The sequence below is a fragment of the Typha angustifolia genome, chromosome 12 (assembly GCF_048772165.1).
Source record: "Typha angustifolia cultivar Huaian chromosome 12, ASM4877216v1, whole genome shotgun sequence".
Lineage (NCBI taxonomy): Eukaryota > Viridiplantae > Streptophyta > Magnoliopsida > Poales > Typhaceae > Typha > Typha angustifolia.
In genome coordinates, this window is record NC_133250.1 from 9,718,267 (window position 1) to 9,729,506 (window position 11,240).

Sequence of the window (11,240 nt, forward strand, 5' to 3'; positions counted from 1 at the left end):
TACATTTATCCTGCATATAAATTTACATACGATCTCTCCCTCGATAGGAGGAGTGTACCCTTAACCTTTCTTGCGGCTATAAGTATCCCTAGTCTCACGCCAGAGCCTTCGATCCCCAAATCTCGCATCGTCTTTCCCCCTTCTTCCTAGAATTCTTTGTCATCGGCTGATCGATCGATCGATCATCGGTCGATCTTATCCGAAATCTCCATCCGATACTATTCGTCGCTTTTGGTACGCAGGTTGATTTTTTGATCGATCTTAGTTAGGGTTCGGTTCCAATTAGATCTGCGGTGTTTGTGGTTCTTTTATTTTGATTTCTTTGACCGTTTCTTGTTGGGAATCGCAGGAGAAAGGGATCAATGGCGAAGAGCTCGTTCAAGTTGGAGCACCCTCTCGGTTTGTGCACTTGTTTTAATCTTCTATTTAATTGTACAAAAGTTCTGGTTTTGGTTTTTTGTTTTGTTTTGTGGTTTCGGTTCGATTCTTTACTTGGATCTTTGATGACATTTTCGTGCACTTGCTTGTTTTTGCTTGTAAAAGAATCGGTAATTCGGCCTTCTTGGATTCATGAAATAAATTCTATTGGAAGATTACCGTTCAAGTGCATTGCGTGATCAAGACTGTGGAAGTGTCGGTTTCCGTTAGGTCTTTTGGTTCTTTTCCTTTTGTTTATGGATCGCTTGTTAGGGTTTGATCGAAACATTCGTTCTGGAAGAATTGTAGGTTTAGAGATTCGTTTTGTTTAGATTAGTGATGAATATGGGTTCTTGTCTGAATTCTGGAAGGATGAAAAGCAAGTGATACGCGTTGGACCTGCATTTCGGGGGTGTAATCTTGGTTAGATCTTATGGCAGCGATCTTACAGTTTGATAAAGTAGTTATGAAGAACGAATTCTTTTTTGTGGAAATAATATTGAACGTTCTCTCTTTATTTTCATTATCTTTTTTCCTTTTTGTCGTTTATTATATTTGAAGAATTCTTCTACTCTCTCTTTTACAAATTTGTTTGAGACCCCCAAAAAAAAAATGATCATCCGGAATCCGACTCTTTTTAGTAATATTATACATTTAATGATGAATTTTAGATCTATCAAGATTTTCAATTAAAAATTTTGTGCAAGTAGTTTGATCTTCTCTGAGATAGTGCTAGTGTACTACGTACCTTTGGGGTGTGAAAATTATAAAGCCACATCTCTTGTTGGTTCTGCATTATTGGAAAAGAGGCAAGGCACCGACTTTTCTAAAGATACAATGGGTTCTGACAGTTCATTTATCCTCCTTATTATTGTAATAATTTATGTGCTGTCTGTGACAACATAAGATGCTTTAAAATTATGCACATATGCTTGGTTCTCTATTATGAGATAATATATATGTACTGGAGATCATAAAAGTGAGTGGGTTCTATCATCATCACATGGTAAATACTGGTTGTGAGATATAATTCTTTGATGATATACTATAGCTCTATTTAAGTGGTATCTTGATTATTGAGGATTGAACCTGTATGCATCAAGATGAGTGTTTACCAAGCATATATTTCTTTACGGTTGTTGTTATCAGATAAGACAATTTGGTTTTGTTGCGACAGGCTTCAGTGCATCAAAGGGTCTCGTTTTCTTTTTGTAGTACTTAGAGTGCATGTTTGAATCAAATGGAACAATCAAATCTTTCACAATATTACTTTGTAGAATTTAAACATTGGTATTCTGATTTCAATGGATATTTTCAATGAAGGATTTTATGGCATTCTCTTGGTGATTGCTATCAACGACAGATTTATGATTCCAGATGTTATTCTACGTTGCCTGAAAAATACAGAGATTTGTATTCACTAAAGCAATGAACCTTTGTAATTCCTTTGTAAAGGCAGAATTTCTTTCTGCTGTTTCTTTAACAAAGTTTTTGGTTGTTTTCTTCTTGTACATTGACATATTTATGTTTACTGAGCCATCAACTTGAAAAATGATGTCAATCTTCTGATGCATGCACAAAATATATCAGAAAGGAGGCAGGCAGAAGCTGCGCGTATCAGAGAGAAGTATCCTGATAGAATTCCCGTGAGTACTTTCTGTATTTCTTCTGTGATATATGTTATAATTGACATATTGCAATGCACTAATTTTATCTCATTTCCTGAACTATATAGGTGATTGTTGAGAAGGCTGAGAGAAGTGACATACCAGATATTGACAAGAAAAAGTCAGTTCACTGCATCTCTTTTCAATATGTATTACTGTAACATGAATTTTCTCCTCATTCATTTTCCTTTCCTATTAATACTTAATCTGGAAGCAGAACTCTGGAGATAATCTTTTGAATGTCACATTCTAAACCTAAGTTTACACTGTTGTGACATTTGCTTATAATTTTCTGCTATTGTCCTTTTTCTCCTTTTTTTTTCCTCTTGATCCTTTTGGCCCACTAAAAAGCTAAATTTGATTCAGTTCTTTCTCTGTTACCTTGGGTATATCAGCAGTTGATTTATTTTCTCCTACAATTGTTTGAATGGGACTTAGTATAAGCTTGTCTCTTATGTGATGCGAACAAGTTGATAAACATTTGTATATGATAATTGATAATGAGATGCATAATGGATATGATGATATCATTCACCATGGTTAATTTTTGTGTATAATGTAACAAAAATGGGTTAGCATGTGTTGGAGCATGTGGCTTCTCGTAGCTTTGTGAAAATATTTCCATTGATGTAATTTCCTTGCATGGATCTTGCAAGTAATACAGGTTTTTTTTTGAGAGAAAATACAAGGTTCTCTCAAAAATAACAGGGGTTAGTATGTGTATTTATTATTTAGCAAGTTAATCTTCTGAATGCATTTCATTTTGAAGTCAATACCAACCTTTTTGATAGATATGGGTGTTTGTGTTTTAATATGTACTTGAAGATAGCAAGAATTCTGGTATTTTCTTGCATAGTTTCTTTTTGATAGATATTTCCCAGGGCAAACATATAATGAATAAAAAAGATTTATTGCAGCATCTATACAATACTGATGAATGTTTGTACTCGGTGGCGCAGGTATCTTGTCCCCGCAGATCTTACAGTAGGACAGTTTGTCTACGTTGTTCGCAAGCGCATTAAGCTCAGCGCTGAAAAGGCTATCTTCATCTTTGTCAAGAATACGCTTCCTCCCACAGGTCAGTTGCTACTAAATTGCAGCCCTGAAATGTGTTTATGCCATATTTATCATCTTTGCTCATATTCTTGGCTTATTTTGGTTTTTCTTTTTCCCCCCTGTTTGGACACCAACAGCTGCGATGATGTCTGCTATCTACGAAGAGAACAAAGATGAAGATGGTTTTCTGTACATGACATACAGCGGCGAGAACACCTTCGGGTCCTTCTAAGCAAGATATGAGAGACATCTCTCTCTGTAAATAGGACTTGAATAATAATTGTGTATATGCTCTTTCAGCTTGAAATGTTCTCCTCCATTTAAGTGTTCATAACCGATGTCTAGCGTTAAAAGTGTTTGGTGACATTTGGATATTATGGTTGTCAGCAATTATCTACTAAAAAGCAATCAATTTATAATATCATGGGCATCTCTTACCTCAAATATTACTACGATTGTATTCCCGTCATGCAAAATTGCAACACGAACTCTCGGAGGGTGCAATTATTAGTTCTGTCTGTGGTGTACGTTTGAAATAATAATGCACCTGAACTGAATCAACGTTAAAAGTTTAAAAAGATTTATGTTGGAGAAACATTGAACTAGTAAAGTTTAGGCCAATGATTAACGCCATAATGAACTTTCTTCTATTAAAAAACTACTAAGGTGAATGAAGCACAAAAGGAAAGATGGGGAGTTTTCAGGAATTTCTAAGTTAAAGCAAGCAGTGATGCTTATATCAAGTTTGTTAAAAACTTATTTAAAAAATATATAATCAGAGAGCTACTACTAGGACGCTCAGAGTTGGGAGAGTTAGTAAATTAGAGTAGCAGAACAAGGTAACAAAACATTTGATTATATAAAAAGGGATGAGATGAGATGAGATGAGAAGAGTTAAATAATAATCCTCCAGAGTGAAAGAGACAATGAGATGGCTGCCACTCACTACCAATCCCCCATTATCCTACCTTCCAATTTTGCTCAGGAATCCTCCTCCACCCACCCCCTCAAAACCCAACCCAAAGTTAGAAGCCCTCGTTTAACATCTAAACCACTCCATCCCACCCTCACCAACCCATTACAATAACCAAACACCCACACACACACACACACACACACACACACCTCTCTCTCTCTCTCTCTCCTCAATATCACCATGAGAGGGGCTGGCCTTTGGCAGCTTCGCCAAACCCTAACACGCCGCCTCTCCTCCTCCAGGCCCAAATCTCGCTCCTTCGCCTCCGATGCCGACCTCAAGAAGACGTCTCTGTACGACTTCCACGTCGAGAACGGCGGAAAGATGGTGCCTTTCGCCGGCTGGAGCATGCCGATCCAATACAAGGACTCCATCATGGATTCTACTCTCAATTGCCGCGCCAATGGAAGCCTCTTCGACGTCTCCCACATGTGCGGCCTCAGCCTCACCGGGAAGGATGCCATCAAGTTCCTCGAGAAGCTCGTCATAGCTGACGTGGCGGGGCTGCGCCCCGGGACGGGGACCTTGACGGTGTTTACGAATGAGAAAGGCGGCGCGATTGATGATTCGGTGGTTACGAAGGTGACGGAGGATCACATCTACTTGGTCGTTAATGCTGGGTGCAGGGATAAGGACTTGGCGCATATTGGGGAGCATATGGAGGCGTTTAAGGGGAAGGGAGGGGATGTCAAATGGCACATACATGACGAGAGGTCGCTTCTTGCGCTCCAGGTGCGAGATCTATCCAATTTGGCATCAAAATTCGGAGTTTTTTTTTTCTCTAATTTTTAAAAAAATCGTTTTGGAATGTTCTGTCGACATTTTACTAGGAATAAGTTATGAAAGGGGTCATCCTATTTAGTTTTGGATCGTAAACGGTGACAACTTGAATGGAGTCTGACTCGTAAATTTAGTTGATGAAATGTCGTACATGTGGTTGTTCTTCTGTGGGAGTTCTGATCTTTCTGGTTAGTTGGCATCTTATATAGTTTTCGATTGTAAACGGTGACAACTTGAATGGAGTCTAACTCGTAGATCTACTTGATGAAATGCCATAGATGGGGTTGTTCTTCTCTGGGAGTTTTGATCTTTCTGATTTGCTTGGGGATAGTAGATTGTGGTAATTAATTGTGGCGTGTTTAGTTTTATTTACTTATTCTAGATTTTTTTATTTTTAATTTTTTTTATTGATGTGTTGTTTGTTCTTCTGCTTGGATCTTTTTGATGAATTGTTCTGATAAATCATAGAATCTTACTTGCTTAGCTATCATTCGTGGAGATCAAACATTTGGAATGACTGGGTGGAGCTATGATAATGCTGGAATCAAGTATGAATATTTAGTGTCCTATGGATACCCTTCATTTAGTATCAAGTATTATACTTGATAAAATTACCTCTCTCTGGATAGTTTGGTGGCTGTGAAGAGGTTGTTGCTAAAAGTATAGACCACTGAGACAACTTATGCGGCAAAAATATATTTAACTAGTATCTTCAGTAGAATTTTTTTCTCTCATCTTCAGAAGTAGCTTATTCTTCTCTGATTGACTTCTAGGATCATCAAATGCTTGAAATAGCTTAAATTTTCTATCGATACAAACAGGGTCCTCTGTCTGGATCAGTTCTTCAGCTTCTGACGAAAGATGATTTGAGCAAAATGTACTTTGGTGAATTTAAGACATTGGATATCAATGGATCTCATTGTTATCTCACAAGAACCGGGTACACTTCCTTCATTTCTTTGTAATTCGTGATGCTTCTTTTTTTATGGTAGGAATGCAATATCGACTTCATGAAATTTCAACACAAAACCAGCTAGGGCATTTTTTATGGAGTTAATTTTGATTGCAATTTGTTCACTTCTTATTTTCTGAGATATCAGAAGTATTGTACCAGAAATACTTTTACATGCGGGAGCATATTAAAAACCATCACAGTTGACTCATTCATAAATGACACCCTACATGTATAATGATGGCAAATTGGAGGCTTTCATGTGATATTTATCTTTCAGCACTATTGAACAACAAGTAGTTAGCAACTTGAATTCATTTAGCATAAATAATAAAGAACCCATGTAGTTTCAGAATTTAGGTAGTTCAGTTTTATGGGAGTACTAAAGTTTTTCTTATGATCTACTTATTATGTAAACTTGTGTTACTCATCTGTGAATTTAAATTTCTGCATTGGCTTCTTTGAGATTCTTATTTGCCTCCATTCATTGGCTAATAATGCCTCTGCCAGAAGGGGAACTTTCTTACTGATAACTACTTTATAGGACAAATATATGCTTCTGGACTGCTGTGAGTAATTTTTGCTCATGGTACTCGAGAGTCCAAAACAAGAATTCCTGGAGGCTATATTACTTTGAAATCTTGAATATGTAATATAAAAGAAGATATGATTATGACTTAGTACAAAAAGTGTGAACTTTTCTTTCTGTCATAGTTTACAATCTTCTCTGTCATCTAACTCAAGCAAGGTGGCACGCCTACATGCAACTTCTTGATTTGCTAATCCTTCACCTCTTATCTCCATGCTCCTGAAAATTTCAGCTACACTGGTGAAGATGGGTTTGAAATCTCTGTTCCCTCAGAGAATGCTGTAGATCTTGCAAAAGCAATCCTGGAGAAGTCTGAAGGGAAGGTGAGATTGACAGGGTTAGGTGCCCGTGACAGTCTTCGGCTTGAAGCTGGACTTTGTTTATATGGTAATGATATGGAGCAACACATCACACCAGTTGAGGCAGGCCTTACATGGGCGATTGGTAAGAGACGAAGAGCAGAAGGTGGCTTCCTGGGTGCAGAGGTAATCCTCAAGCAGCTTGAGGAGGGTCCAAAGATCAGGCGTGCGGGTTTTTTCTCGTCAGGCCCACCCCCTCGTAGCCACAGCGAGATTGTCAGCAGCAGCGGGGAGAACATTGGTGAGGTGACTAGTGGAGGATTCAGCCCATGTCTGAAGAAGAATATAGCTATGGGATATGTGAAGTCTGGTCTCCACAAACCTGGGACCGAGGTCAAAGTTGTTGTCCGCGGGAAATCCTATGATGCAGTTGTCACCAAGATGCCCTTTGTTGCAACCAAGTATTATAAGCCCTCCTAGAATATGAGTTTGAGCTGCCAACTCTCTCCCACTTAACTTGCTTCAGATGAGTTAAGAAATGTTGTTACCTAACTCTTTGAAACTTCCTACTTGAATCTGGAAGCAATCTTTTTTTTCTTTTAAGTTTGTGATGGGACTTCTTTTTTCTTCCTTTGATGTTCTCCACTGTTGACTTGAAGCACTGTTACTTTATGCTTCTTGAAATAAATGTTCATGCCTCAATGCTTCTCCATTATTACTTCTCAAATTAACATGGTATAATGTACATTACCTACTGAATGCACTTCTTACGCAGCTTGGCATACAGAACATATAAAAGACGGGACTTGCTCATGATTATCTTTTCTTTCTATTGCAAGATATCTTAGAAGTATTGAAATCTATATATTTTTGGTCACCTAATGTTTGGCAGTACGAGATGATCTATAATCTCAAATCAAACCCAGAGAGAAGGGGAAATTTAACGGAACATTTCCCCTGCGTAAGCAATAGATTGTCTTTTTTTTCTTTTTCTTTTTTTGGGTCAAAATTAGTCACTTTTTCGAAATTAACTCTTAATAATCCTGGTCAGTAGATGCACTGGTTTGCCAGTAACTTCAATCTTAATTTTATTTTACTTATGCTCCACGTATTTCAAATCAGTATTGGTTGGTTGTGTAGATTACATCATCTGGTAGTAAAACAAATATCATGGTTAAGAAGTTCAAAAATTCATGCAGCTCTAGTCTGTTAAACTTCTTGTCCCCAACCAGTGCCATCTTGCATCATTTTGATGTCCTATCTACACAATCACTAGCATTCGAGAATTCGTGTAGAATTGACTCACTCTACAATCACTCAGATTAGCTGCTTCCAATTAATTTAAAACTGCAGGGAGGAGAATTTGACAAAACAGAAATAATTTAAGTAGTTAAAAACTAAATTGTAGAGTAGAGATTTCTTTCCAATGAAAATAATTATCACTGACATGTCCAACTGATGCAATTTGACAAAAAATACAACCCGCCAAATGCAACTGTGTCAAAAGTACTTCGACAAAGATGGAATAAATGTCGCGACTCTTTACAGTATCCACAGTTCTCCTCATGCGCGCAACACAGCCAGGGGAAAAAGATAGCATCTCCAAAACTTCCAAATTTCAATCCGATATTTGAGCTAAACAAATAAATCTGACTCAAATTCAGGTCTTTAAGGGTGCAGGCTTCTTTGAGGACTCTTTCTTCTTGGATGACACCGGCTTCTTTTCAGCTTCAGCAGACTTCTTCTTGTCCTTCCTCTCCCTCTTCTTCAAAGCACTCATATGAGCTTTAAGGATCGTGGCATAAGAAGCTTGGAACTTTTGGTGATCCTTAGCAGAGAGCTGGACAATACAGCATTCCAATATTATTACATATTCCAGGACAAGACCATGATAACATCCTCCAGGATAAGCCTAACTGGTAAATATTATTTGCAAGCTTACATTAACCTTCTTATATTCTAATAATTTGTTTTAATAATGATGACAGAGTTGTAAAGGAAATAAAAGATGTAACAATCGTAGATGGTTTCAAAGGATGTTATATTTTAATCTTCGTAAGGCAAGAATGACTGATTGATCAAACTGAGGAAGAATGGCTGCTCAACATATGTACCATTAAACAGTTGCTGAAAAAGGAAGAGATGTGTACATCAACAGCAATATTCATGACAATTAACCAAAAATTCTGCTTCAAGTACTTCAAGCATAATTTTGATCACCCTCAACTGCAATGAAACAACAACAAATACAACATAAAGCTCATCACTCTCACATTAGATGAACTATGCCATCTAATTTGGAGATATCAAAACTATCACAATCAATTCTCGCATAACCATACTCTACAGTTACTACCTTCAGGCCTTGTGTCAAACACACTCATTTTCTATTCTATCTTTTCTGGTAAGCTACTCATCTGTCCTACTCTCCATATTTCGCCCATACTCAAGTTTTTGCATAAATGTTTTCCCATTGCCACACTAAACTAAAACCAAAGGACAAGACTTATGGATTCGGTTGAGATCCATTGTTTCTTAATATAGACAATGTATGTGTCTAGCATGTCATATTCTTGAACCTGGTTACAGTGGCGCATAGGATCTGGATCTACTTATATTAAACATGCATAGTTTTACAGGCAATATTACGTATATCAACAAGACTACAGATTACACCGCATATTGGACAAAACAAGTAACATCTTTGCTGGACAACTAATAATATCAGTACTGATTAAAGAGGGTTTTATCTGCCTGGAAATAAGAAAATGAAAAGCATAATCTGTACATTTCTACCCCTGAAATCATGTTTCCATGTTCTCACAATGATTTACAACATTAATTCTTAATAGATAAAGTTATATGGATAACCATGCCTTTCCTTGTCATCTGGTTGATCACGATCAACTTGTTGCCCTACATTAGTTACTTATGCCTAATTTTTCAGGGATAATTCTACTTAGATTTCCGAACTATTACTATTTTTACATACACTATTTAAACTTTTTTATTTCCCACATACGCCCTCTGAAATAAGAAAATTATCTACATATACCCCTTTGAACCAAGAAGAAAAAGTAACTATACGGATACTTCAAACTTTTTTTTTTTTTCGAAATGTATGTGTAAAAAAAAAATGTTCAATGAGTGTATGTGGAAGATATAAATAGTTTAGAGAAGCATAAATGGAATTATCCATATTTTTCAACAAGATCTTTTTCCCGTCCTATCATGCATGTGCTAAAAAGAGTTTCGGCTCTCCATTCTCATCATACTGGAAGAACCAAACAGGTGAGCCTGGCTTTCACAGGCTAATATTTTGGTTACAAATGCTGTGACTCTCTGTTTCCCTTTTAAGGTAATTCAGTTCTGTCCACTCAAGAATTTCATGTCAATCAGTTAACTCTCCTTTCAACATAAAGTACCGACTATGCAGCATTACCTCAGGACCACCATTATAACTCAACCTGAACAAGTGGAGACACAGGAGAGTAATGCCTTAACCATCAATGCCATCTAATGACTGAAGCACTTCATTTCATATTATATGACCTCTCGAAACCACAGTCAAACTTATATAGGAACTGACAAACACAACAAGAGGACCACAACTGACCATATAGATAAAGATCTCATCTCATCCTATAAGTCTGTTTTGACCCAAGTTCAATAATGAACACATTCTGAAAGAGGTTCTGGATTCCAATTAAAATTAAACATTTTGGTTTCGGTCATGGGGTTGGCACCAAAATTTTAACCATCTTAAAAGTTATAAACTTACAGAATGTTATTGTGTATTCTAATTGCAATGAAATGCTAAATACAAACTAAAATCTATTTTGGTGAAAAATACAATAATTTATCATCTACCACCAAACTAGAAATTATAGAAGAAACTGAGGCCAGGACAGTTAAAAGAAGGTTATTTAGCAACAAACATACCGAAGTGGAGATGGTCTTTCTTCCATCAGTAGCACGAACAAGACATCTATATTCAATAGCTTCTCCTGCACTCGCCATCTTATTCATAGTTGCCTTAGACTTTTGACATGCTAACAAAATCAACCTTGTCAAACTCAACCGAAGCCAAGCCGAAACCAAAATTTCAATCTCCAAGGCCAAAATTTAACAGAACCAAATGATATAGAAAGGACTCACAGCGCTTCAAAGTAACCCAAACAGATCCCTTCTCCGTGTTCCTCTCGTACATACTTGTAAGCTCATTAAGGAACGGATCTGGCTGCAGAAGAACCTAAAGATAGAGAAGGAAAGTGAATCGAGGGTTCGATCTGATGGAAAGCAAACGACACTTGGCGATCGGAACTGCAATTTGATGGAAATAAAGCAAGATCGGAAGAAAAACCACAACATTAGAGGTATTGCGCTTTACCATCGTCTCGATGTTGTGCTGGGGTTTTGCTTCTAGGGCTTCTCGATCGTTTACGGAGATCGAGTTGGGATCGCGAACGTGGAATTTATTATAGAGAATTTTACAAACCACACC

The 11,240-nt window shown here is 37.2% G+C and overlaps 3 protein-coding genes across 4 annotated transcripts; 2 read left to right on the forward strand and 1 right to left on the reverse strand.

The window, feature by feature from the left end:
• The first annotated feature begins 77 nt into the window (after window positions 1-77).
• LOC140772293 (autophagy-related protein 8C-like) lies at window positions 78-3,562 on the forward strand. 2 transcript variants are annotated; one of them, XM_073114286.1, is made up of 6 exons: window positions 78-234; window positions 350-399; window positions 2,008-2,063; window positions 2,153-2,205; window positions 3,044-3,162; window positions 3,278-3,562. In XM_073114286.1, exons 2-6 carry the CDS (start codon window positions 363-365, stop codon window positions 3,370-3,372), a joined length of 360 nt encoding a protein of 119 aa, XP_072970387.1. In that variant the 5' UTR covers window positions 78-234; window positions 350-362; the 3' UTR covers window positions 3,373-3,562. The 2 variants fall into 2 exon arrangements, with proteins under 2 accessions (XP_072970387.1, XP_072970386.1); XM_073114285.1 differs by having other exon boundaries at window positions 85-242.
• Window positions 3,563-4,167: 605 nt separating this feature from the next.
• On the forward strand, window positions 4,168-7,451 carry LOC140771918 (aminomethyltransferase, mitochondrial). The gene is made up of 3 exons (XM_073113749.1): window positions 4,168-4,848; window positions 5,718-5,836; window positions 6,670-7,451. Exons 1-3 carry the CDS (start codon window positions 4,297-4,299, stop codon window positions 7,214-7,216), a joined length of 1,218 nt encoding a protein of 405 aa, XP_072969850.1. The 5' UTR covers window positions 4,168-4,296; the 3' UTR covers window positions 7,217-7,451.
• A 687-nt stretch (window positions 7,452-8,138) lies between these two features.
• LOC140771839 (signal recognition particle 14 kDa protein) lies at window positions 8,139-11,229 on the reverse strand. Its single transcript, XM_073113602.1, has 4 exons — window positions 11,127-11,229; window positions 10,895-10,988; window positions 10,679-10,788; window positions 8,139-8,576 (listed from the first exon to the last, which is right to left on the reverse strand). The coding sequence occupies exons 1-4, from the start codon at window positions 11,127-11,129 to the stop codon at window positions 8,397-8,399; spliced, it is 387 nt and encodes a 128-aa protein (XP_072969703.1). The 5' UTR covers window positions 11,130-11,229; the 3' UTR covers window positions 8,139-8,396.
• Window positions 11,230-11,240: the final 11 nt, after the last annotated feature.

Coding starts and splice junctions, on each gene's coding strand:
- LOC140772293 (XM_073114286.1), top strand. CDS start 363: ATGGCGAAGAGCTCGTTCAAGTTGGAGCACCCTCTCG. Junction 400..2,007: donor CAAGTTGGAGCACCCTCTCG/GTTTGTGCACTT, acceptor AAAATATATCAG/AAAGGAGGCAGGCAGAAGCT. Junction 2,206..3,043: donor CCAGATATTGACAAGAAAAA/GTCAGTTCACTG, acceptor TCGGTGGCGCAG/GTATCTTGTCCCCGCAGATC.
- LOC140771918 (XM_073113749.1), top strand. CDS start 4,297: ATGAGAGGGGCTGGCCTTTGGCAGCTTCGCCAAACCCTAACACGCCGC. Junction 4,849..5,717: donor GGTCGCTTCTTGCGCTCCAG/GTGCGAGATCTA, acceptor CGATACAAACAG/GGTCCTCTGTCTGGATCAGT. Junction 5,837..6,669: donor TGTTATCTCACAAGAACCGG/GTACACTTCCTT, acceptor TGAAAATTTCAG/CTACACTGGTGAAGATGGGT.
- LOC140771839 (XM_073113602.1), bottom strand. Junction 10,789..10,894: donor TTGGGTTACTTTGAAGCGCT/GTGAGTCCTTTC, acceptor TGATTTTGTTAG/CATGTCAAAAGTCTAAGGCA. Junction 8,577..10,678: donor GAAAGACCATCTCCACTTCG/GTATGTTTGTTG, acceptor TGTATTGTCCAG/CTCTCTGCTAAGGATCACCA.